Source organism: Gopherus evgoodei, chromosome 12, assembly GCF_007399415.2.
Source record: "Gopherus evgoodei ecotype Sinaloan lineage chromosome 12, rGopEvg1_v1.p, whole genome shotgun sequence".
Classification (NCBI taxonomy): Eukaryota; Metazoa; Chordata; order Testudines; family Testudinidae; genus Gopherus; species Gopherus evgoodei.
Window position 1 is genome coordinate 37,284,574 of NC_044333.1, and position 26,524 is coordinate 37,311,097.

Below are 26,524 nucleotides of genomic sequence, written 5' to 3' on the forward strand. Positions count from 1 at the left end.
AGAAAAGTGACTCTAAAAACAGCATTATATTGCTGCTTGGTATATTCTGAGTCATAACTGCCTCATCTCCTAGTACCCACTCACATTTTTTTCTGCTGTCAGTCGTGTAGTAGTTACAAGACAGAATATCAGAAGCTAAATTCCTGTTAACTCAGCAGCAGCATTGCTAACTAAATTCTGATGCTAGAATCTTTGATTGTGGAAGGTGTATGAAGCAGGAAGGCTATGGCTTTAGTTTCAGGTTAGCAGTAACCTGCCTTGGCATTAAAAATAGTCTCGTCTGATAACAAAAGCATCAACTAAGAGTAAATCTTTAAAAATCACATAGTATTCTAGTCACTTGCCTGCCCATAATGGCACTTTAAAAAAGATCTCTGCCCTCCGAGTGAAAGGAAAACTGGAGGCCTGTTGCTGTGAAGACATTGCTAGCCATGGAAGACAGAAGTTCCTTCATGTAAATACTTTGAAACCAGAGTGGCATAAATCAGCTCTGAAGCCAACTGTGCTGTGTAATATTTCCTGTTCTTCCTATTGTATATGTTGTAGTTTTGTCTGATCTTCAGTCTCCCAGATGGAAAATAGTGTCAGTCCACCAGAAAAGAAGAATCACACATGAGCAGTCATACAATTCAGCTTTTGGGGTAAAGCTAAATTGACACTAGTCAGTGACTGCTTTATTTTCTTCCATTTGCAAAATGGAACGGGCCCAAGATAGGCTGGAGGTTTGCTGTTTCCACTACCCTAAATACCAACACAAAAGGGGAAAAATGTAGAATTGCATGGCTTAAAATTGGTATTCGTTTCAGCTTTCCTTTCTGGTCCTTTTCCTTGTGCATGCTGCATTACAGCCTTAGATTTATTTAATCTGATTGTCTTGGGGGTACTCCTGGGGGGAGGAGGAAAAAGAGCCTTCAATGTAGAAACTGTAGCAGGGTTGCACTGCGTGTTTGTAGGAGCTATGGCTAAAGGAAAATCATAGCCTCTCCACGCTGCATCTAACAACAGGTTGACGTTACTTAAATAGTGGTCCGTGGAATTGCTTTTCTTTGTTCTGCCCTCATTGTTTCCCTCTGACTAGCCCCTCAATCATGAGCCATGCAAGAGGGTGAAGTAGCTGTCACTGCCATCTGACAACATGTAGGTGCAAAATCTTCTAGGAATGCAATAGGCCAACCCTTGCCCTGCCTGAGATGTAGTGGGGGCAACATGAATGTTTCTTCTGAAGAACAGCAATAGACTCCGGCTTTGTCTACACTGGAAACTGAACTACAAAACTTTTGTTGTTCGGTGTGTGTGTGTGTGTTTTTTACACCTCTGAACGACAAAGAAGTTCTGCAGACAAAAAGCGGTGGTGTGAACAGCACTTTGTTGGCAGGAGAGCTCTTCTGCCGACAAAGCTACTGCTGCTCATTCGGCGGGGAAGAGCTCGCTTCTGCTGCTAACAGTGGCTGCACTGCGCTGCGTGCCTTTCAGCAGTAGGGCTGTAGTGGCACAGCTGTGTTGCTAGAAGGTGTGTAATGTAGACATAGTCTAAACAGCTTGCCTTTCAGGTGTCGACTGTTAGAAACCGAAAGCAAATAACATGGAGATAGGCGGCCATGAACCTTGTCTAGTGTGTTGTGATTACTAGAGGCTCTTTTTCCATGCCAAGTGCTTCACTGTTCCAACAGAACAGGTGTCTCTGTCTTCCAAAATCTGCTGTTGAAGGAGACCTCTCCAACTAAGTCTAGAGACAACAGTAGTATGTAGATTTTGATCAGAGATGTTTGTGATACTTTTGCCCTCATCAACTGTCCCACGACTCCTCCCCTCAGCTACAGAACATTTACAGTAGCTGTTGAGGAGGGGAATGGGATATGTACACCTATATCCTTTCCTGTCTAATTTACAGCTGAAAACGAAAAGCCTGTTAGTGCTGTTCCTCCTGCTGCCACTTCATCTTAATTTAAGATGAACTATTCCTGATAAACATGCCCAGCAAATGCTATATAAGGAAACACCTACTGCACTATTACTAGCTGCTAGGAAGCAGGGGAAGCAGAAGCCTATTACCCACAGTATCCCGCACCCATCTAAGAAATTAATAAAAAACAAAATCAATTCCTGTGCACTGTTCCAAAAAGATAGAATTTTGCCAGCAGCTGCCCCCCAGCTGCTTACAAGGAATAGAGCTCAGCTAGGTTAGGGCTAACCGAACTGTAAACTGAACTTCAAGCCAGCTCTTTGGGAAAGAGGTCCTCCTACTTCACAGAACTATTATTGAGGAATAACTACCTGGAAGAGACAGGGCAAGCTGGGAGAATTTCTACTTCCTCCTCCCTGTTCTCACTGGTGTTTCTCATGTGAGTAAAGGACTGGAAATTCAGCTCAGTCTGCACTGCTTCCTCTCCTGTTGTTCTCTAGCACCTCATCGCTAACAAGCAGTCTCCCCCCCATTTAAAACATTTGCTAGATTACTTGTCAGAGCGCTGAAAGACATCAGTAATGCTGAATCACAGACCCAAACAGTTCACTTAGTTCCTGAACTTTTGTTCCCAACACAGACTTTTCCACTCCCTTTAGTAGCAGCTGGTCATATTTGTAATGTAACTTTTGAAGTGCTTGAAGCGGGGGGGGAAAAAAGCAGTGACAGGGCAGTAAGGAATAATTAATTCCTCGCCTTTTAGTAACAGAATTTTCTGTACCAGTAACTGATGCTACACAAAGCAAAAAACAGAAGTGATAGCACATGCCCCAGTGGAAAGCTTTTTTTTTTTTTTTTTTTTAAATTCTTTTAAAACACTTCAATATTTTTCATGTCCTGACCAGCAGCAGTACAAACACTAAAAGCAAGTTATTTTGCCAAAAAAAAAGCAGAAACATATTAAAAATGGCAAGCTTTTTATAACAATAATTAAAGTAATAAAAACATACAAAACTTTTTAAATATATACACAGTACAAGGCTGAAGCACCTTTTTTGACTTTGTTTTTTTTTTAATTGCAAAATCGTTTGAGTTTGTATGAAAAGTTCACCCACTAGGGTATGTAATTTGTCTCTCTCTCTCGGGGTGTGTGTGTGTGTGGTGTTGTTGTTCTGTACATTCCGCTCCCTACCCCCCAAAACAGTAATAAAAAGGTACCTTCGGTTTGTTTATTCACTTTATTTTGTATAGCGAAGTGCATTTCCATTGGAAAGCCTGTTGATTTAGGGAAAGGCTCAAGGTCTGAAGCTGTGTTGGCTCCTTCCAGGACTTGTTACTCTGCAGATCACTACCACAGCTCTCCATATCTGAGATATACAGTTCATTTGCTTTCCAAAGTGTACCCAACTTCCTCTAACACGAGACACACCATCTTCCCAGTGAAGAATAGGCAAACCCCATGGTACAGTAGTTGGACTAATATGGCAACAAAAGAATGATTTTGTGTGTGGACAGCACCCCCTCTACAGGGAGGTGGCTATTAGTGTTGTTGATGAAGTCTTATCAGATTTAAAAAAAAATAATTAAAAAGTGGAGGGGAAGGAGGAAAAAAAGCACCCCTCATTAAAATTAAACAAAATCTAGCCTTCATGGGTGGGTTGCTTGCAGAATTGCAAAGATTCAGTTGCACTGAAGTCAAGATACAGGTGGGTATTTTTTCTGGATCCCATAATCCTTTGCTCCATGCATGGCACATTCTCCATTTATATTTTAGCTTCAAACCTCCCAGTGAAAAATATTAAATATTCAAGGTAATAAAATAGATTATTATTTCTATACTATATGTTCAGCCTAGTGCAAGGGAGCGTCACCTGGGATATCCCTTGAAATAACCCCTAGACCACTGCATTGCAGGCAACGCAAGGCACTTTCTCAAGTGATCTAGTTCGGCCTGAAGTCGCTCCCTTTCCGAGACAATCTTCTGCTTCTGGCTCCTTAGTTCCTGTAAGGGAATAGGAAAAAACAAATTGAAAAAGGGGACATTGACATGCTGGTATGTGCATGTAGTGCCTCTCTACCCGCATGTGCATCTATGGGGGATATATTATGCTCTTCTGCAGGGGGAGGCCACTGGGCTTGTTGCAGTCAACATTTGGGTGGTTTGGTGGGCAGATGGAAATGACAGCAAAGTTGGATCAAATCATAAGAGCTGATTCTTCTCTCATGCTGGGGTAGTCCCGTTGAGTTCCCCTGAATAAGTGAGCTTATTTTTTCCTCAAACTTTGTGGCATCTGTATTTTTCTCAGCACAGTTCCTTCTTACATTTGTCCATCCTACTGCCTCATAGCACCTGCCCTAAGAATGGAGATCCTGACATCCAACCTTGGCTGGAGCCAGCCCATGTCTTTTTCCTGTGGTGCAGAGGTGGGGAACCCTGCAGCCAGCTTTTCAGTGGGCCAGACAGGAAACTAAAAGGAATGGCAAAACTTGTACTGCTGCATTTAAAAAATCCTACATGGCAAGTGTTATAATAAACCTACTGCCCTGCGCATGCTGAATTCCTATTGATTGGGGGCACTGAGCAAGCACAGAGAACCACAGGGGAGCAGTTCTGCCCTACAAGTTGTTTATAGTTGCACAGACTCTGGATGGGTCTCCTTTCCTTGCTACCAGGGTCATGCTGCTTATAGTGACCCTGTCTGCAGGATACTTGCTAGTGCATTTTTATTCCAGAAGATGCTGTATACACATGGGCAGTAGGTCATCTGAGAATCTGCTATTCGATACCGGTTTTTACACCACACTCATCACCATAGTGTCTGAGTGCCTTCTAGTAGGGCAATAAGCAACACGACTACACGTGTCATGTGTTTGTTCTCTTGTCCTTCCTTGCACATTCCCAAGGGCAGACTCCAATTTGCCTCTACGGGGGTTCCAGTAGGTTCCCCCCCGCCCCCTTCCCCGAGCATGTCAAAGTGTCCATCGCTCACCGCCATGCTGTGTGACAGTTGTTCTGCAGTCAGACTGAGACTGTAGTGCTGAGCCTCCAGCCGTCGGCACTGTGTCTGCAACACTTGGCGTTCCAGGTTTTGTTCTGCAAGCAAATGAGGAACAATCAGCCTTGCTTGGTATCATCAGAATATCTGGCTAATAGCATCTCTGGTATGGCTAGTCATTCCCAAACCAGGCTTCTGAATTCTCACCCTTGATGCTGGCCGTCTGAAACTTCAGAAGGTCACTGCCAGAGGTAGGATGTCAGACGTGCCAGTCTGCTCCAGCATGGACCTCTCAACTTGCATCCACCACTACTGAAATGTTCTCAACATATTATGCCATGGAGATTAAGGACACCACCACTGTAGCCAGTGATAAACTGTGCAGCAAACTACATAACCTCATGGATAGAAGAGTCCTCCATATCTTGGCCTTTTTGCTAAAATTTATGTGCCATGCTGCAGTATTCCTAAGGTGTTCATTTGTGCGTTCACCAGAAATGACCATTGGCATTCTTTAAACCAAGCACTGGCACACTGGACAGATCTGTAAAAAGTTAAGACGGGACACTTGTTGCCAGATTCTCTCCTGTTCCAGCAGGATTAACTCTGCCCTTCCAACTAGATTAAAATAAATTCCAGGCAGTTTACAGTGCCTCTAGAATGCAGCATGGTGCTGGTTCCAGGCTTACTGCCTCTTCAGAATGTAGGCCCAGCTCCTAAAGGTGTTTAGACTCCTATCTTCCATGGATTTCAAATGTGCTCAGTTTGCATAAAGGAAGGATTTTTTGAACTGCCACTCATGCAAATATAGCCTAGGATCTGAGAGACAAGCTGGGTTCTTTATTGCTTGTGCGTCATCAACTAGGTGCCTAAAAACCATGGGAATGGAGAAGAGGCTCTGCAGCTGCAACAAAGATTCCATTGATGGGTGAGCCAAAATATAGCATCCAGCTTCCTCTCCCACAGCTCTGTTGCCTCTGCAAGGCTAACAGGAGTAAAAGCGTCAGACAGGAGTCCGAATATATACAGGGAGCAGAGCTGTTGCGAGAAGTCCGTTTTCTCCCTGTCATTTTTCTGACTCCACACTTTAAACAGAGACTCTGTCTGCTCTGTGTGGAGTTTAACCATCCAAAACCACTTTTCTTAAGGCAGGACTGTACTCCCGTCCAAAACTCCTCCTTCCATGCGCAGCCTGCTTTGAGCCAGATGACTACCACCACGCATGGCAGAGGTAGCTCCATTATAGTAGTGCTGTTGGTGCAATACTTTGGGATCCTCCAAGCTGAAAGACTCTCAGGAATGCAAATGAGTACCATCATTTTCTAAAGGAAAGTAAGAGCTGATTTGCAAGACAGCCTGATGTCAAGTAAAGTGTCCACAGCTTATGGAAAAAACACCGCGGAAGCTCCTTTGAGAAAGCTAACGGCACCTTTCAGTTTTCTAAAAGACAATTTAAACTGTATGCAGAAGGATCTGAGTAAGTGAGATGTAATTAACGTCCAGGGTATCAGAAACATTACTGGGGCTTGCACACTAACAAAGGATTTATTGCCGTGATAAAATGAGAGGGGAAGCTAAAGCAGCCGATCCACTGGAGGCTGTTCAATATTTCTATCATCTTATCAAGAACACAAAGAATAATCAGCGCGCCGGAAAATAAAACAGCATGTAGCAAAATTTGTGCAGCACTGAATGTGTGGAGCATTCATAGGTGTTCATAGGTTAGCCAGCTGTATTGACGCTGAAAGGTTGCTGTGTATTTTTGATAACCATCTTATCACGGAGGACTAATTGCAGTGGCATGAACAAACACCTGAGTCTTAAGAGCTGGAGATCAGGTGGATACCAGAGATGGTTGCTGTGGAAAACAGATTAAATTAGATTCACCAATAATGGTAAAAGATGCCACAAGCCTATTTCAGACTCTGAGTTGCAGCCTACACATGTATTTATAACTGCAATAAATTAGGGAAAGACTTGGTAATCAATCTGCATTTGTGTTTTCCTGAGACTTGGCTCCAGCTCGCCATTTGGTAATTAGCCGTGTTGTAATTCCTAAAGTGTCTCTCTTCACAGACGAGATTGACAGCCCTTAAGTGAAGTGTTGTTCAAAAGAAAATGACTCACAGCCCCTTGGGTGCAGTGCATGCCAGTGGTTGAGCTAGCTGATTGTTTTGGGGCACAGTGGAGGGTGCACCAGGTCATCGTTTGACACCTGTATGGCATCTCCATTGCCAGCTTGAGATGGTGCATCAGTGGGTTTATTTTTAGACACATTTCAAGAATATAAAGCAGGAGACTAAGGAGAAAAACATCAAGGGGTTTTGTGCTCTTGAACTCAGACTCCATTTCCCTGTACAGCCTTACAGACACTGCTCTAAGGTGCTGGGTCGTATTAATGAATTTTCATACACACCTGTCGCCTTTATGTCTATCCTCTGCTAATTAACAGCCTTATGCTTTTCCACAGCCCCTTCCGTCGGAGGATCTTAAAGTGCTCGACAGATGTGAATACATTTGCCTCACCTGTGAGACTGATCTGTTTTTAATCCCCACAGTACGGATCAGGAAGCTAAAGCCCAGAGTAACATGCCCAAGGTCCCAGTGGGTCGATAGCAGGGCCAAGTCTCGAACCCAGTGTGCTGAGAAACTACTAGGCACAGAGCAGTTCTTATCATTAGTAGAAAGAGTACAGTCAAGCAAGCAACGGCAGCAACAGGGACAGCAGTAGCCCGGCTAGTCCTCCACTCCAGCTGAGGTTGAAGTTGGAAGTTTCACCAAAATGCCACCTTCTCCTCTTACACGACAGAAAATGCAGAGATGTGCGTATCCTCTGAGAGGGTGGCAGAAATACCACACTCTCATTTATAGGACTGAGACCTCCAGGTGACAGGAGGGCTTGAAATCGCCTTGATGTCCCATTTGTAATCTTTTCCCTTACCTTCTATATGTTCCTGATAAGCTTCGAAGATTGCCTCGATCCCCTGCCATTTAGGTCTAGGGTACTCCTCTTCCTCCTCTTCTTCCTCCTCCTCCTCCCCCTCTGAGTCAGAATCCTTGTTCTGTTCGGGTGGGATGAGCCCCTTTCGTGCCAGTGGGGTGTCTTGCTGCCCGTTCTGTTGAGGCAGCTGGACCCTGCTTGAGGTCTGAAGCTCAGGAATGTTGTAATGGATAGAGGTGTCAATTTTGTGGTTCTGCTCTGCAGTAAGTGCTGCTGCACTTCCTGGAAGCAAGAGAGGAACAGAAAACCATCAGCCAGAACTAAAGAGAAAAGAAGACTTCTTATGTTCTCAGAAGCCATTTCAAACTAAACAGGGCACAGTACTGGAAAACATCTCAAGGCCTGGGCCAGCGCGGATAGTCAACATGAGCTAATTCCACAGCTACCACCTGCTATCAGCCTAATTTCTGGGTGTCAAAGCATGCCCTGCAATGAAGTATATTAGGACTGATTTTCCAACCCTGGCCTCCCTCCGTGTGCATGCACCTGCTCTGCACTAACACCTATGCACACAGGTGGACATGCACAAGTGGGGGCCAGGTGCTGAAGCTCCACTGACAATCAGATTCGTAGCAGTGTCTAGTTACTGTACCAGGCAGCCACGAAGGCTAAGAAGCTTGACTCTTCATTGGCTGGAGACAAGAGGCATGTGGGAGCTGGGGTGTGGCTCACCTGGCCACTAGTGTCTGATCAGAATTCTCTGTCTCTCTGTTTGTGAGGAACAGTCTGACCCTGACTGTCCGGGCAACCCATGTGGAATCACGCTGGTTGATAAATCGAAGATGGATGAGTGAATGAACTCCATGCACTTGCATCAGTGTGAAGAGAATGCCAAATGCAAGGCTGCAAATTCCCTTTCACACCCTTCGTAACAGACGGTGCAGTAAGGGCAAGAAAACTCTCTTCACAGTCCTCTTCTAATCCTCACCCTCTCCTCTTGGCACACCCGCCTGGAAATGTGCTACTGCTTTTCTACAACGCTACAACTCTTTGGTGTATTACAGTAGCGCCTAGTGGCCCGTAAGCTGTTTAGGGTGAGATCGTAACTGGCCAGTAAGAGACAGGGCAGGAGGAACAACAGAGGTGCAGAGAAATGATGTGACTTGCCGTAGGTCAGTGGCAGAGTTGGGACTAGAGTGCCAGTCTCTTGCCTGTCAGTCAAGTGACCTAATCACTGAATGTGTGCCCTTGGCATAGGCTTCTTCATTAAAAACAGTTTTGATCAGGTTGCATTAACAACTATGCAGCCCCTGGGTTATTAATTCATCTATAAGATTAACTTCTCCTCCTTGGTGTTGGAGACGTCTTCAGTAGATTTTAATCCAGGGATCGGCAACCTTTCAGAAGTGCTATGCAGAGTCTTCATTTATTCACTCTAATTTAAGGTCTCGCGTGCCAGTAATACATTTTAACATTCTTAGGTCTCTCTCTCTAAGTCTATAATATAGAACTAAACTATTGTCGTATGTAAAGTAAATAAGGTTTTTGAAATGTTTAAGAAGCTTCATTTAAAATTAAATAAAATGCAGAGCCCCCCGGACTAGTGGCCAGGACCTGGGCAGCGTGAGTGCCACTGAAAACCAGCTTGCATGCTGCCTTCGGCACCCATGCCATAGGTTGCCTACCCCTGTTTTAATGGCTCTCTGAGCCAGTCATTGCATACATTTATGGCCCCGTACTGTCTACATTATTTTTATGCTGCTCCTCTCTGCTTTCTTAATACTTTTTTTTTTAATTTTCTGTTAACAGCTGCTCCCTACACACTGTAGTAACTTTACTTCTGCCCACTGAAATTAATGAGCTTTTCAGTAAGTGTGCCATATTTTCAGTGCCTCTCATGAAGTTCCCATATTTTACCTCCTACTGTAACTGTTCAGGCTGTTTCAGTGATGGGAAAGCACAGATGTATTCATAATTTCCTGATACCTTCCAGGAACAGGTTGTGCTTCATGCTTACGTTGAGTACCCACATGGCTGGCAGTCAGATGTGCTTTTCTCCCTTCCCATAATGGTCATTTCTAAAACTCTTTTTCTAGAACACGTGAGAGACAAAAGCGTGGCTGGCTGGGGAATCATTGTCATTATAGCTGTACCCATAGCCAGACTTTCTAAACTAACTCCCACATTTTTACATGCACAAGTTTTGCACGCACTTTTATTTCAGATCTAGGTTTTTGTGCACACAAACACCCATGTATATGTGCAGATGTCCTTTGTGCACACAAATGCCCATGTATATGTGCAGATGTCCTTTGTGCACACAAACTCCCATGTACATGTGCAGATGTCCTTTGTGCACACAAACTGGAGGTTTTGATGTCCAAATACCTGACATTGTACAAGCAAATAAAATTTGGCCTCTATTCAGGATCTGCATGTGCTAAAACTCAGGTGAGGAAAAAAGTGTGCGTGCAGAATCTTTCAAGTGCAAAAGTGCGGACACTTGTTTTAGAGCTTAGATGGAAGCCTCACTGAGAGTTCGGTGCAGTGCTCTTATTTGTACACATATACCGCTGCTGTCTCCCCGTCCATTTCCCCTCTGGGTCTATTCCATTACCTTTGTGCTTCTGCAATGCTTTCTGTGTGGACTGCAGCACAGACTCGTGAAACTGATGTGCAAATTCCTCAGCTATGAAGGGCTCCCATGGCTTATTCTTCCCATTCATGCTGTGAGAGAGCGGCACCGGGATATCCTTAGGCAAAGGGCCCCTGACATAATTGAATATGCTCAGGCTCTTCTTCCCAGTGTGCCCATCGTTCAGCCTGGGCTTCTCAGCAGAGACTGGAGCTGGTTCCTTGGCCCTCTGGAGCTCGTGTGGTCTCAGCTGTTCTAATCTGCTGGGCTCTGATGTCTTTTGACTGTCTGGCAAGGAGGCGGTGATACCAACAGGTTTATCTGAATCCACAGGAAATTGCTGCACCTGGAGTTCTTTGGGAAATAAAACATAACAGAGTTACTAGTGGTGCTTGGGACTGATTCGGAGGAGACGCTTGATTCGAACGTCCCTGCGTGCCCTGAGGGGACACATCATGGCTCTGAGGAAGGCTCTCACGCTGCCCTTTGGTTGATTTGCTGTTTTCTAGAAGGTCCATTCACACAGCATGGGATAGATCTTCCTCCAGCTGGCTGGGCTGGAAGAGAAATCCTGTGCCAATAGTTGGGTGGGCCTGTAATGCTAAAGGACCTCTAAAAACCCCCAGCAGATGTTGCAGTTGCAGGTCAGTTCCCTGCACCTTGGACTGTCTGGCCCATGACTGTGCACAACTCTCCCCCAGGGCACCCCAACTGGGCTCTGCACATGCTATACAGGCCTTTGAAAATCTGACCCAGGAAGTGTTTCAACACCAAGCCTGCTAAAGGCCTGATCCTCCCCTCTCTATCACTTCAACAAACTCTCCATTAGCCAGTTACTGTGAAAGCCACCTGTCTGTCCTTGGAGGAGGGGGGAATGGGCAGAATGACAGGCGAATGTTGCCCACTATATCCAGTTCAGTTATGAAGAGGTTATTGGTTGGACCCAGCTCTCCTCTTGCTCATGCTGGGGTAATTTCACTGACATCAAAGTAAAACCAGTCAAAGCACGAGGATTATCAGGCCCACTAGATGCGCACTCTTTAGTCCTTATGATCCAATCCTCAAGAGCACCATGGAGGTCTGTCCATCGGCTCCATCCCCATCATCTCCTCTGCCCTGCTGCTTACCAGCTGGGGTGAGACTGGGACTGTTCCGCGGGGAGCTTTTCACCACCACTGCTGCCGTCGCACTTTTCTGCTTCATGGCATGGAGCATTTCCACCAGTTTCTCTTTATCTGCGAGGTGAGAAGTGGAGATTTAGTGCAGCCATTGCCCATTGGAGCAGAGATAAGTAGGAAGATGCCGCAAGTAGACAGCACAAGGGCAACTTTCGGCTTTGCAAATGCATACATGGGAAATTAGTCTCACCGGAGTTATAGCACACAGACATGAACATGGCGCGTGGCCAGCACAGGAACATCAACTGACTTCTGCAGTTGCTACAAATCAGAGCCTGCGATGGGCATTTTGCTTAACTGGTAGGAAGTCATCACTTGTGCCCATTCAGCAGCATTCGGCACTATCCATAATCCTGGTGGTGGTGGTGAGCATGGGGTTAAGGATGCTTCCTATATCAGCTTAGCTGATATCCAGACCTGTTGAACAACAGGACACGGAGGGCCCTGTGTGTTGGCTCTGGGTAGCGGGTAGCTGCCTGGCCAGTGGAGCCATGCTACTCTCTTGCAGCACTGGCCAGGCTCCCCTCAGGCTGCTGATGGGTTGCATGGCAGGTCATGGCAGAGAGGCATTCATGTGTTTAGGCTCACGACTGGACAGCAAATTAAACATTCCTTTGGATGCCCATTTTTATCACACTAGCTGGGGGACGCCCCAGCACCAAAGAGTTTCATTCCTGGGCAGTGGAGAATGCCCTCATTTTGCTCACCACAACCAAAGCACAGACCAGGAACAGGACAGGGTGGATCTACCAGAGAAGCAAAACAATTCTACCCAGCCTGCAACTGAATGAAAACCTTCAAATCAAGACTTAAGTGGGCATCTTCAACTCAGACTAGTGACACTTGTCCCAGAAGTTCAGGACCTGTCTTGCAGAGGTGCTGAGAACCTGCAGCCTCCCCCTCCCCCCGACTAATGGAACTGGGGGGTGGGGACCGGAGGTGGTACTTTGCTTGCTCATCTCTCAGGAGGGAAGTCACAGCACCATGAGGCAATGCATCATCACAGGGCAGAAGACCATCACCATGTTGTGACACAGAAGTTCATGGAATTGAGACATTTCTCCTAGTGCTGCTCTAAAGCCCATGGCCACCAGCTCTGTGAGCTCCCCCTCCTTTCACTCATACCACAGTGACTGGGCTGTATATGTACCTAGAACCTCATCTGCAGAATCCAACACACCACATCCCTCCCCACTGGCCTGCACAGATCAAGCTGTACCTTTCCTTTTCTCTGCGCTGATGTGGGTCAGGTTGAAGATGGTCAGGAACCTCTTCTTCTCCTCAAAGTTGGGGCTGTTGTTCATTTCGTCGGGGCTGTAGCGTGTGGAGAGTGGGAGCCGCGGTGAGGGCGTCCGACGTTTGTTCTGGACCATGGGAGGGGATGGACTCCTCTCCCTCAGCATCCTCCGCCTCTTCCTCCTCTTCTGAGTCAGCAGTTCCTCCTTCTGCTGCTGGGTGGTCAGGCCGAAAAGCTGCAGGAACTCCAATTTCTGGAGTTTGGCAATGGGAAAAGCCACATAAATGAGTAGTTTCAAAGCTCAGTGGGACTTTTCTTCAGCTGAACAGTGAAGAACCTGCTGCTGTCATGTTTCCCTGTCCTATATTTCTCTATCTAGCTAGGTTCATGGGGGTATAATTCCATGTACACCACACTGCTTTCTGGGGATGCTTACGCAGTCTGGAAAGGAATCCATAATACTAAAATCAATGGCATGGGAAACCCAGCGTCTTTTAAACAGAGAATGAGCTGTTCAGTTCCTCCCAAACCACAGATGTATAAGCCATCTGAAAAGGGGACAGGATTGGTGGCCAACCTAAATGCTGAAGACAATTCAGCTTGAATCAGCCTGTCAGCAGGGAGCATGGAAAGTGCACCACTGTGCTTGTTCAGATCAGAGAGCTGCAGGCTAGTGGTCCAGACATGGGACTGGAAGGCAGACTTCCGAGCACTCCTCTTCCTGTTGTTGTTATTAAATATTTATAGTATGTGAGCACCCAAGGCCCCCAGTCGGGACTGAGGCCCCATTGTGTTAGGTGCTGTATAGACACAGAAAAGAGAGAACCCCTGCCCAGAAAGACTTGCAGTTTGAAGACACAAACAGACTAAGGGTAAGGGAAGGTTATGGCTCGGACACTGTCTCTTTCTACAGCCCCGAGCAAGTCACTTTACCTCCCTGCCCGATGGGGTAATAAATCCTCACTCCCCTGTCTCACACAGGTAGTCAATGTTGGTGAAATGCTGTGAAGATGATTAGTGCAGTGGGCTACATATTAATAGAGGCCCTCTTCCAAAGGTTGGCAATGGGCTAAGCAAGCTGGGGGCTAAACCTCTGGTATAGTAAGGCGGTGAGAGGACGATGATCCCACAGCCCCTTTTCTGAGCTGAGAAAAGCTCAGTCTCTCCTCTATATCAACCCTCTGAAACCCCTCACTGTATCTGTCCACCTCGCCCAGTCACCGTCCTTGTCTGAAAACACCCCTTCCATCCTTTCACTGTGCCCCTTTGTTGCGGCTTGTCCCCTGCTGCTGCTACTTACTTATCTCTGCAGTGGGAAAGGTTTGAGAATCTATACAAAGCAAAGCCGCAGTGTCCTCAGTGGTGCTCCTGGGCTAGAAACATACCATGGCTGCATCCTAGCCTGCTCTGCCCCATAGTGCCCAGTGACCATATAGAGTCTGAGCTGGCTCAGGGCACCTCACCCATAGGACTGGCCACAGAGGCTCAAGAGTAACTTCAGCAGGATCAGCCAGCTGGCGTACCTCCGAGGAAGTATCCAGCTTCAGCGGGGGCTGCTCGGCAACGCACCGGAGATGGGCTCTCACTTCCTCCTCATCACTCTCATCGTAGGAGTCATCCAGGTCATAGTAGTAGCCTGTGCGTGAGAATGCAAAGTGGGACGTTGAGGCCAAGAGGTGGGACAGACAGCTCCCCCCTCCCACCAAGAGAACCCGCCAGAGCTCCATCAGCTCAGACTTGGATAACTTGTGATAAATCCCAGCCCAGTGACACGCCGGGAGGGCTCAGCAAGCAGGCCTGGAAGAATTGCTCAGCTCTAAGGGCTTGTGACTGGACAAAGGGCTCCCTGCAGGAACAGTTTTCAGCCAGCTGTGTAATTCACAGAAGCGGCTGGCTGTACCCTCAGGGGGCTGAAGGCCATGCCATGCAATAGGCCTACAAGTGCATTTCAGTCCGTCTCCCTGGGCCCATTACATGGGGAAAGGAACAGTCCAGGGTACGTGTGCATGTACCTACGTCACTACCTGAACCACACGGGGTGCCGGGGTGACTGGCAGCAATTTGGGTTGCATCTGTGATGCGTGGGGAATATATTCTCTACGTGCCAAACGTCTCATAGAAAGCCTGCTTTTGAAATGTTTCAAAGAGGCTTTAAACTATCACTGGTCCTTTATTCATAAGCCTCCACCTGGGAAGTGCAGCTGCTTTTAGTACCAGGAAGGCAAGTGGCCAGGATTTGGAGGCAAAAGTGGGGAATTATCACTAATAAATCTCTACAAGTTCACCACAAAATGGCTTTCCTCTCCGGAATAATAGCACATAAATGGCTGAAATCTTGGGACTTGTCACAGGCTAGCAGAATGTGCTGTGGGTCCCAATGGAAAGCTGGGAAGTCCCCTTCCCAATGGGATAAAGCTCCTATTTGTAGTCTTGATGAGTGGAGAATTGGTGAGTTCTCAGACCACTGTTGGCTCAGGGCTTGTCGATCCTGGGGCTTGGTCCTTTTGGTTTTGGAGTGGGAGGAGAAGAAGAAATAATTTCCCTGACAGGCTGTTGATGGGTTTGATTTTCATATAAATGCAGCTGTCTTAGGCTGCTCAGTAGTTGGACATGTTACAAAGAATCCCATGGGAGGGGATTCATGATCAGAGGCACAATTTGATTGTGCACTGGTCATTTGGATGTACAGTCATGGTAACGGAATATGCAGAATAGGCATGTGTGTCTGTGTGCTTAGACAGGCTTGTGTGTGATCATATGAGCTGATCGTACAAGATTATTTCTTGCCGACAGAGGAACTCAAACTAAACTGACACCCCACACTTGAGCAATACACTGGGAGCTGATTTTGATCTGCAGTCCCTGCATACGAGGAGGAGCTCCCCGAAGCCGATGGCCTTCCCCAGTGTGAGACGAGACTCAAAGCCCTGCAGCTGCCAGCTCCCCACTAGTGTGGCTGATAGCCCAGGCCCCTCCCTCAAGCATTAGGAGTCACGTGTAGAATTTGCAACACATTGGGTCTGCAGCATCAACCGTTGTTCAGATTAAACATCTGCAACCTTGCAAATCGGTAACTGCTCCCTGCCTGTCACAAGAAAGCAGCTTCTCAGATATGCCCAGCCAGGTCAGTGAGGAGTTCAGGCCCTGCTGAATAGCCTCAGATAAGGATGTTCTCCTGGGTACATGGAAGCCATGAACTATGAGGCAGCCTTCTGCAGGGAGGAGGTGGAGTGGTGTGTCTCATTTTTATGGCAGAAGCATCTGTGCACTGCAGGAGTGACCAGCGTGCCACCCTGGCACAGTACCCAACGTCGCAGGAGACAAGGCTCACATGCACGGCAGCGTAGCAGCCTATTGTGCCGTCAGCTGCTTCCACTAGCTCCGAAGAGGCAGGAGGTGGGCCAAGTGCAGAGCAGAAATAACCAAAAGGGAATAGAAGAGAACTGCAGCATGCCGGCGAGCCAAGAGCCAGTCACCTGAGACGCAGCATGTGTCAGCAGCAGAGACAGCAGCAGCCTGGAAACAGTTGCAGGCCCGAGCCTCGGCTGAGAATGACTGTGTAACTCTCATGCCCCAAATCCCCCTCTCCCCACCGCAGAGCAGTCTCCTCCCTCTGTTGTTCCTATCCCTGCTTGTACAGTCCTATTAATATTTAAAGCCATCTTATTAGCCTCAGTTCATCATTTATTAATTGGGCATGTCTGCAGCGGAGGATTTACAGAGCTGCTCTGATTTGGCTTTCAGCGTGATTTGCATAGGCAGTGGGAACAGCAGTGTGGTCTGTCTGCTCGGCAGAGGTGTCAGTTAGCTCCCTGGGAGACACACGACCCCACTACCAGGGCTTGTTCAGAATCAGACGGTGTTATTGTCCTTATTTAATTGTCTTGGACAATACACACGCACACTCTCCCCCCCCAACGGAAGTGAAAATGCTGCTGCTGCTTTGCTGTGCTTGGAGCAGGATTCACAGCCCTGAAAACTCCAGTCCTCTCTTCATCTCCAGAGCAGGGCCAACTGCAGTGCTGCCTGGCTAATGCATTTGGCCCGTCTCAGAGGAACCCCCTCTAATGAACACGGCTCATTCAATCTTTGTCTTTCACATGGACACAGAAAGGGGTGCCAGTGAGAGCCAGCCATGGTAGTGGGTGAGTGAGAGAGACATAGAGACTTGTTCAGCAGGAATTGGACTAAGATATCCCCATCTCAAATAATTTCACGCAGGCCACTGATCAGCCATCAGATGGTCACAAATTTCATCCCCTGCCGATCCCAGCTGGGTTTGAGCCTTTGCTCTAGAGGTTAAGGGCTCTGTAGCTCATTTCCTTTAGCACTGCTTCCGTTTGTTTCTGTTCTCTGAGCTTGTCTACTACTGTTTGTAAAGTGTAGCAAGTCAAAGCACCCTCCCGGCCTGTTTGTGCACTGCCGCCCAGGGTGTTGTGGCACAGCAAGCTAGCGGGCTGTAGAGTCACACCCTGGCTCGCAGTGCAGCAGCATCCCGTGTGGACAAGGCCTCAGTGAGATGTCATCTTCAGCGCTACTGCAGCACTGAGCCTGGGAGGGACTCCTCAGTGTAGGCACTCACCTTTCTCCCTGGCTTCCCTCCGCCTCCGCTCCTCCAGGTCCAGTTTGCTGACTAGTTTACGGTGTTGCTGCAGGAACTCGTCATAAACATACATGGGGTCGTGGGCCCTGGGCAGCGGGTGCCGGTACGGTGAGCTAGGCTTGGCCTCAGCAAACTGCCCGGTCTGGGAGAGTGATGCCCTCTGTTGGTTAAGGATGGTCTGTGTGGACTTTTCCAGTTCTGCCAGGAAGGGCCCATGGGAGAACCCACCATGTTCCGACGCCCCAGGCTCCCTGGCAGGCTGGTATTTGTCCAGTGTCTCTCTCTTCCTGGCCCCTTCATCCAGCTTCTCGGGGCAATACACTCGTTCCACCTTCACCAAGGGGATGGCTTGTCGGCTAGGTTCATATTGGGCAGGGTGGGCGGCATGGAGAGAGTGATTCTCTTGGATCCTGCGTGGTTCCATGTTGTTCTCCAGCAAGGACACTGGGTTCCAGAGCGAGGTGGGCACTGGATGATGCTGAGGTTTGGGAGAGATGAGTGGAGGGGGCCCTCCAAAGTGCTGTGGTTGGTCTCGGCCACTTGGCTCATGGCGGTTTGGTCCTGATCTGCAGAAACAAGAGACCCACAATAAGTTAGAGAGGTGTCAGCAGGATCATAGAAGGAATAATTTTGGTGCCACTGGGGGACACCTGAATAGATGTCTACTAAGAGGAGAGCATAGCAGTCATGCCCTGCCACTGTCACCCAAAGCAGACCTCACAGAAGGAAGCAGCTCTCATGCTGCTCATCTGCGTCCTTTCATATTGCTCCTGGGGGGAGAGAGGCTCACATTCAGTAACGGGTCTGTATGAGCAAGTGCATTTCAGGGCCCCCTGACACCAGCATTGGGAGCCCCTACACAACACCAGCAACAGGAGAGCTTCACGCTCATTTCCTTCTTAACTTTACCAGAAACATTCAGCTTTCGTTTTGGTTTTAAGGGCCAGATCATCAAAAAAGATAGGTGCAAAAATGCATGTGCAATTCCTCACCTTATCTACGCAAGCAACTGCCACATCAGTATAGCCACATGGGGTGATTGCATTGCTGGCCCATTTGATGCATCTGTCAGCATTGGTCATCCCCCCAGTGGGAACAATGGGCCCGTTTGCACATTTAACTTTGATAAATGCAGCCTTAAGAGCTCTTTAGAGAGGTGTGATTTCTCCAGGTGAGGAAACAATAGCCCGTGACCTGTAAGGACTAAGGGCATGGCTACACTTGCAGATATAGAGTCCTGGGAGTTAAACCAACCCTTGGAGGGCTTGTCTACATCAGAAAGTTGCAGCGCTGGTGAGGGAGTTACAGCGCTGCAACTTTGAAGGTGTACACATCTGCAGGGCACCACCAGCGCTGCAACTCCCTGTTTGCAGCGCTGGCCGTACTCCCGTTTTGTCTCGGGTGTAGAGGATCCAGCGCTGGTGATCCAGCGCTGGTAATCCAATGTAGACAGTTACCAGCGCTTTTCTTGACCTCCGTGGAAGGAGGAAGCCTCTGGTAATCAAGCTGGTTTCCTTTCCCGGTTTGCTCTCTCGGTCCCGGAGCCACCCAGCAAACCGCAGGGAAGGAGACCTGCTTGCTCGGGGTTCCGGGACCGAGAGAGCAAACCGGGAAAGGAGACCAGCTTCGCCGCGGTTTGCTCTCGCGTTCCCGGAGCCACCCAGCAAACCGCAGGGAAGGAGACCTGCTTGCTCGGGGTTCCGGGACCGAGAGAGCAAACCGGGAACGCCGCGGTTTGCTCTCTCGGTCCCGGAGCCAGCCAGCAAACCGCGGGGAAGGAGACCTGCTTGCTCGGGGCTCCGGGACCGAGAGAGCAAACCGGGAAAGGAAACCAGCTTCGCCGCGGTTTGCTCTCTCGGTCCCGGAACCCCGAGCAAGCAGGTCTCCTTCCCTGCGGTTTGCTGGGTGGCTCCGGGACCGAGAGAGCAAACCGCGGCGTTCCCGGTTTGCTCTCTCGGTCCCGGAACCCCGAGCAAGCAGGTCTCCTTCCCTGCGGTTTGCTGGGTGGCTCCGGGACCGAGAGAGCAAACCGCGGCGTTCCCGGTTTGCTCTCTCGGTCCCGGAACCCCGAGCAAGCAGGTCTCCTTCCCTGCGGTTTGCTGGCTGGCTCCGGGACCGAGAGAGCAAACCGCGGCGTTCCCGGTTTGCTCTCTCGGTCCCGGAACCCCGAGCAAGCAGGTCTCCTTCCCTGCGGTTTGCTGGGTGGCTCTGGGACCGAGAGAGCAAACTGCGGGGAAGCTGGTTTCCTTTCCCGGTTTGCTCTCTCGTCCCGGAACCCCCCTTGAAGCCGCCCAACAGCGCTGCAGTGTGGCCACATCTAACACCACTTGCAGCGCTGGTTGCTGTAAGTGTGGCCACTCTGCAGCGCTGGCCCTATACAGCTGTACTAATACAGCTGTAACAACCAGCGCTGCAAAATTTTAGATGTAGACATGGCCGGAGACCGCAGCAGGGAAAGCGCTGCTGTGTGTTCACACTGTCAGCTGCAAGCACATTAGCTGCTCTTGCAACGCCACAGAGAGCAGTGCATTGTGATAGCCATCCCAGTGTACAAGTGGCTGCAACGTGCTTTTCAAATGGGGTTGGGCAGTGTGACAGGGAGTGTGTTATGTGTATGTGAGAGGAGAGACAGTGTGTTTTGGGGGGCAGTGTGTCAGCATACTGTCTTGTAAGTTCAGACAGTGGTGGGGAAAGGGGGAAACCCTGACATCAGCCCCCACCCCCCGCCTCTCTCTCTCTTACACACACACACACACACACACACACACGCACGCACACACGCATGCCTGCCTCTGCAGCAGGAGCATTCCACAGTGATGGTTTACTGTGTGTCTTGGAGCAGATAAGCATGCCCGCTGTCAAAAATGGAGCTTTGAAAGGGAATAGCCACATGCCTGCAGCCCAGTTCAAAACAATGACCAGAGTGGCCACTTGACTTCAGGACTTTCCAGAGGCCAATCACAGCACAGTAATGCAACATGCCGTCCACACTGACACCCTGGTGTTTCAGCCAGGGCGCAGCAAGGTGGAGGTGGATTACCAGGGGCACTCCAGCTGCGGAGTCCAGGCACTCTAAGGCCTGGTCCACACTATGCTGTTAAACCGATTTTTAACAGCGTTAAATCGATTTAACGCTGTACCCGTCCACACTACAATGCACTTTAAATTAATTTAAAGGGCTCTTAAAATCGATTTCTGTACTCCTCCCCAACAAGAGGAGTAACGCTAAAATCGATATTAACATATCGATTTAGGGTTAGTGTGGCTGCAAATTGAAGTTATTGGCCAGATAGTTATAGTGATAGCTACCCAAAGTGCAACGCTCCAGAAATCGATGCTAGCCTCGGACCATGGACGCACACCGCCAAATTAAGGTGCCTAGTGTGGACGCGTGCAATCGACTTTATAATATCTGTTTAATAAAACCGGTTTAAGTTAATTTGAAATTATCCTGTAGTGTAGACGTACCCTAAGTGCCTTACCAGTGTCGACACCTCAGGAGTTAGGGTGCCCGGGGTTGATTTAATGTCCTCTAACTTGCAAGTGTAGCCAAGCCCTAGGACACATCTTGGACCTCCCAGGTTAATAGCCAAGAGATGGCAGCAGGAAAAGAGGTATTGAGATTATGAAGGCATTTAACTCTGGGACGGAAGAACAATTCCCTGCTAAACTGCATCTTCAAGGCTTGATAACCAGATAAAGGGCCTTCAGACTGCCTCTGAATGCACTGGCCCGACATCTAGTGGTCATTTGGCTAACTGCAGTGGATAATATACAACTGTGGAAGGCATTCACATTACGCACAGACCTACTCCATTACCAGCTGCTGCAGGATGCGATTACTGCCTGATAATGCATAAGTGAACTGGGAAGAACTGAGGTGGCATAGTTACCCTTAATGCCTACATAATTTGGGGGGTATTTAACACGTGACCAGTTTGTCAGTAATCAAGTTCCTCTCTTTCTAATGCATAAGCGTTAGTCTGAATTTAGCCCCCTTTTTGGGTTAATGAATCATTTGCAAACTGATCCGGAGTCTCCCTCAATGGCTTTGTTATTTAGAAGCGTTTGATAAGCAACTGGCCTAAAAAACAAAGTTGTGACTCGAGGCTGTTTGCAAACAATTCACACTTCGCTGTTGGTCATTAAGTCATTTGAGACCGTATTTTCTTGCCCAGATAGGACAGGCTTTCTGGTTCTTAAACACCTGGCTAGGAAACTCTCGGATCCACAAACATTTCCCCAAATACCTGCTGGTCAAGCCCATGGATCCTAACCATCTAAGGTTGGCACTTTTATTCATCAATTGCTTGTTTAGCTACCTGACCCCCCTAGTTGTCAATTCCCCTATAGATACCTTACTTCCAGCCCACGGCTCTGATCATGCCTCGGGATTGTTGCGGGTGCGCTGCTGTGCTCGCATGGAGCTCTGTTCAATGGAGAACCCCACAGAAGCAGCAGTTTACCTGCGTGGGTCCCAACACAGGACCCAAGGTGGTAAATCTACTTTTTAGCCACCTACAAACCACCAGATCCAGCCTCTGCCTAGGCTCTGCTGAACAAAGGCAAGGAGGTAAGGGCATGGCACTCAGCGCTCTAGAAGCACAAAGGGAATGACACCGTGAAACCCTTCTTAAGTAACCGGCAAAGGAATAAAACTGTTAGCAGAATAAATATTTCATGCGCTGAAGCTGTGCATTTAACAGTTTTCCACTTCAGAGCCCTGGACCTCCGTGCACTGAAGCATCAAGTTCATATCAGTGCTACAATTTATAGCGCAGCTGCCACGGAGCTGTGGAAAGCAGAGGTACAGACACCCACAGTGAGCAGGAGACGAGCCTCTTCCACTTCCTACCTAGAGTGCTTCCCCCCTGCCGGCATGCATGAGCTTTGCAGGCCTATCTAGTATAGATCGATCCTGTGCTAGCTACAGAGCTCTGGAGAAATTGGCCCATGTCACAGCAGCCTGCTTGTTTAATAGACCTTTAAGAAGGCAAGGAAGCAATGTGCATTCAATCCGACATGGCGAGGTAGCAGGGCTTCTTATTCAGTCGTGATGGACGTTAACCGGCTCGACTGACATCTCAATTGTCAAGCATGAGTGAGTCCTCTTCAAGGGAGACGCAGCACCGCTGCTGAGCAAGGCAGATTAGCACCCACACGCTTCCTTGTGACCGTTCCAATGCAAGCCTCCCCAGCAGCCAGCCTGCACTTGGGGACAGGTGGAGGGAGAAGAAGCCCCCAGCCCCCAGGCAGACACATTCTGGTCCATGTAGTGGAGGTGACCTTCAACTACTTGCTTGGGTTTGGGGAGGGATGAGAACGTGGATGTGGAGAGTGAAATGCAACGTTGCCATTGTGCAGCCCTGCAATCCGCTCCCTATTATACCTGATTAGTTTAGCTAATCCCCTTGATACCCAAAAATGACAATGGAATCCAGTGGCAGAGACGACTGGATGAGCCAGCAGCGCTTAAGTGCTCAGCCACAGAGCAAGAAAGGCAGCATCAATCAGCCCCAAGGTGGCAGGGTTACAGAGAGAGGCAGTCACATCAGGAGGCGTTGAAGGAGGCCGCATGCTGCTCTTGCCCCACTGACCCCTTGTGATCTGCTGACCTCCTCCCAATGCCGAGGGCTGACGTGGCGCTGCAAGGTAAGAGGGGTGCTGCGCTGCAGGGCTGGGTTGGCACGCAGCTTGTAGGGGGCTGGCCGGATTCCGGCTGTTCAGGAAGGCAGTCTACCATATTCAATTCCCCGCTGCACCTGGGGCTCAGCTGGCACCTGACAGATGGAAGCGCTGATGGAGCACTCGGACCTGGAAAGAATCTAGACTCTTCTTCTCATTAAATAGCAACGAGATTTTGCCCCTGTATTTACTGGGACTAAAGGTAAATGCTGGTGAACGGTGCCACACTGACAGGCCTGCAGCCCCAGGACTCCGGTTAGCCCCAGAACAGGTCTGAGGCAGGGCAGCAGCACACGCTGATTCCTCCTGCCCTGCCAGGGTGCCTGAATCCTAATCTTGGAGGAGCCGCCCCTCGGGGGTGCTGTGGCTCGCTTCCCCTGCAGTCTGAGGGTTTTCATACTGCCAGCAAGGGTAGCAATTAGCAACATCTAGTCACTAGCAACTGGCCTGAGGTCACTAGACTTATCTCGTGCAGCCCACTGAGCAGCTGTCAGGAGATATTAAATTGCTGTCACTGCCAGCCCAGGCCAGATTGGAACCAGTGACCTAAAGGGGAAAGACTCTTTAACCCATTGCCCACCCCTCTGAGCCAGCCCATCCCTATGAGAAAGGGGATCTGCCAGCCTTTCATGGTAGCCCAGCTGCTCAGACACAGCAGAGCCCTCTTAGGTGGACTCAAGCAAAGCTGAGCGCTTCCGGCCAAGTCAGCAGTTGCCTCCTGAATCACACAAGCCAGGCCTGGCTGCTCTGCTCCTCCGATTCCAGAACTCCAGAGAGTCCCTGTCCATCCCAGCACTGGAGTCAGCCCTTACCTGGGGTTCTCTGGCCGGTGCTCAGCTTCTGGCTGGTTCGGCGGCCGCCCGATCTCCAGGTGCTGCTCCAGCACTTGCTGCCGGAACTCCGATACCTGGGACTGGCGGTCTTCCTTCTCCTGCCGCAGCCGACGCTGGCGCGCCAGCCACTTCTCCTCCTCATTGGTGCGCTGGATGAGAAGAGCCGTGGCCGCGCTGCTCCCGGGGAGGGGGAAGACACTGTGGCTGGAAATGAGGCTGGGCACAGGATGGTGCGAGGCGGGCGGCTGGTGCAAGGGGTGCTGGACGGGCTTAGGAGTTGGGATGGTCGCGTCCTTGGTTTTCTCTGCAGGAGGAAGAGGATGCACTGCCGTCAGGGAGAACTGTCGCCTGCTCTCAGCCCCGCCAATCAGTTTGCAGATGATAGGTGGGCAACTGGGTGCAGTGTTCATTACATGAGGCAGAGCAATGGAAACGGTCCCCAGAATTCATCCCTGCTGGAAACCCAGCACCTCAACACAGAGACTACTAACAGTCCAACTAACGTGCAATGACAGCCAGGACTGGCAGCTGCAAGATGTAAGCTTTAACCTTGACCTCACCACAGGCTTCCTGGGGGATCTTGGTCAATACCCCTTCCTGCCTCATCTGGGGGTTGGGAGGCTAAATTCACCTGTCTGTGAATTTCAGGGATGGAGGGGGCTGGAGAAGGACAAAGCTTTTGTATGTCACTAGTGTCGGGAAGCTGCCGGGGACAAGCCTATCCCATCCTGTAGTCAAGAGCAGCCCGTCTGTCCAGAAATGGCTCAGCAGGAATCAAGAGGAACCCAGTAGCAGTCATTTGCTCTGGGGCAAAATCCTGGAGCATGGGCTGGTTTGTGACTCCCTACTGCAGGGTAGGCAACCTATGGCACGCATGCCGAAGGCGGCACGCGAGCTGATTTTCAGTGGCACTTACACTGCCCAGGTCGTGGCCATCACTCCGAGGGGCTCTGCATTTTAATTTAATTTTAAATTAAGCTTCTTAAACATTTTAAAAACCTTATTTAATTTACATACAACAATAGTTTAGTTATATATTATAGACTTATAGAAAGAGACCTTCTAAAAATGTTAAATGTATGACTGGCACCTGAAACCTTAAATTAGACTGAATAAATGAAGACTCAGCACATCACTTCTGAAAGGTTGCCGACCCCTGTACTATTGGCTGGGTTGAGTGTTGCAGTGAACTTTCAGGTGAACTCAATGCAAAGTCCCAGGGCTGCGGTTCTCACAAAAGGCCCACGCGAAGGACAGGCCCCAGGGAAGTTACCAGTGGGGCCTGGCTCAGCTGTGCCTGGGAGAGCAGCCAGCCCGGAGTGCTCCACGCCAGGGCTCTACGGTGCATTGGGGGAATTACCTGGTCTGTTTGGTGTCAGCTGCTCGGCTGGTTTAACACGCTCCTCTGCTGGATGGCTCCTCAGCCCGTGCAGCTCTGCCACCGGCAGAAATGGGCTCTCCATGGCTTTGGCCAGGTTCATCTCCTTCTCCCGGGCCCTTTCTCGTTGTCTCTCCAGCTCTCTCTCCCGCTCCCTCTCCTTCTCCCGCTCGAGCTCCTTCTCCCGCTCTCTCTCCCGCTCCCGCTCCTTCTCCCGCTCCCGATCGGCTTCCCGCTCCCGCTCCTTCTCCCGCTCCCTCTCGCGTTCCCTCTCGCGCTGCCTCAGCTCCTCGTCCATCTGCAGCCTGGAATCACCAACAGAACAGCAAAGTTAGCATCTCCATGGGCCTCCCCATCCTCCCGCCCCCAGGGGCTGCGCATGACCTGACACGGGACATGGAGTCCTTTACCTCTCTGCGGTCAGACTGGACATCCGCTCAGACTGAAGGGCAGAGAGCGACGAGTGCGGCAGCTCGGTGGGGTACCTCACTCCCGACAGATGGAGGTGCATGGCTGAAGGATGAAGAGGTGGGAGCGAACCAGGGGTTGGGATCGGGTAGAAGGGGGACCGCAGGGCCGAAAGGCAGTAGGAGTCATCCATCCTGGAGAGAGAGAACGGGTCAGGTTGAAAAGCCGCACAGCTCCCCTCTCCAGCTGGCAGCAGAGGCCAGGAGCATGTGGCTACTGAAGGGAAAGCACCTGCTGTGGGAGAAGTGACTTGATGCGTATGGCAGGCTCCTGTCAGTCCCCCAAGGATGGGAGTCCCGGCCTGACTCTACCACTGCAAACTGTCCGGCAGCTCCTCAGAGGCCTCTTCCAGTTCGGGTTCAGGCCGGCTCCCATCACTGCCCCTCTCCCGCCCTTCTACAAGCCCACCTGTGGAAAGCCATGGCTCCATGCCAAAGAAACTGTACAGTACAAGCACTGGATGGGCCCTCTGGCTCTGGGGAAAAGCTAAGCACAGCCAGCTAAGCAAGAGATTTCCCAGCATCCCTTGCCTGCAAGGGGGGCCTGGGCTCTGTGCTGATCTTTCCTTTAGCTCTGGCAAAGGGATAATGAAAGGGGTTTCGGCACTGCTCCCAGCAGCAGAGCAGATACAAGCCTGCGGTGAAGGGTTCACACTCAAGGAGCTAGT

The 26,524-nt window shown here is 49.6% G+C and overlaps 1 protein-coding gene across 11 annotated transcripts in view; it reads right to left on the reverse strand.

The window, feature by feature from the left end:
* Nucleotides 1-2,745: 2,745 nt before the first annotated feature.
* Nucleotides 2,746-26,524, reverse strand: part of GSE1 (Gse1 coiled-coil protein) — a 355,568-nt gene continuing 331,789 nt past the window's right edge. For all 11 annotated transcript variants that reach the window (XM_030581352.1, XM_030581354.1, XM_030581356.1 and 8 more), the window contains 11 exons: nucleotides 25,800-25,991; nucleotides 25,372-25,694; nucleotides 23,991-24,315; nucleotides 17,473-18,059; nucleotides 14,414-14,526; nucleotides 12,873-13,143; nucleotides 11,603-11,710; nucleotides 10,458-10,829; nucleotides 7,841-8,122; nucleotides 4,894-4,997; nucleotides 2,746-3,905 (listed from right to left, as the gene is read on the reverse strand). In XM_030581352.1, the coding sequence (XP_030437212.1) occupies nucleotides 3,771-3,905; nucleotides 4,894-4,997; nucleotides 7,841-8,122; nucleotides 10,458-10,829; nucleotides 11,603-11,710; nucleotides 12,873-13,143; nucleotides 14,414-14,526; nucleotides 17,473-18,059; nucleotides 23,991-24,315; nucleotides 25,372-25,694; nucleotides 25,800-25,991 (2,812 nt within the window). In that variant the 3' untranslated portion in view covers nucleotides 2,746-3,770. The remainder of the gene's footprint in view (nucleotides 3,906-4,893; nucleotides 4,998-7,840; nucleotides 8,123-10,457; nucleotides 10,830-11,602; nucleotides 11,711-12,872; nucleotides 13,144-14,413; nucleotides 14,527-17,472; nucleotides 18,060-23,990; nucleotides 24,316-25,371; nucleotides 25,695-25,799; nucleotides 25,992-26,524) is intronic.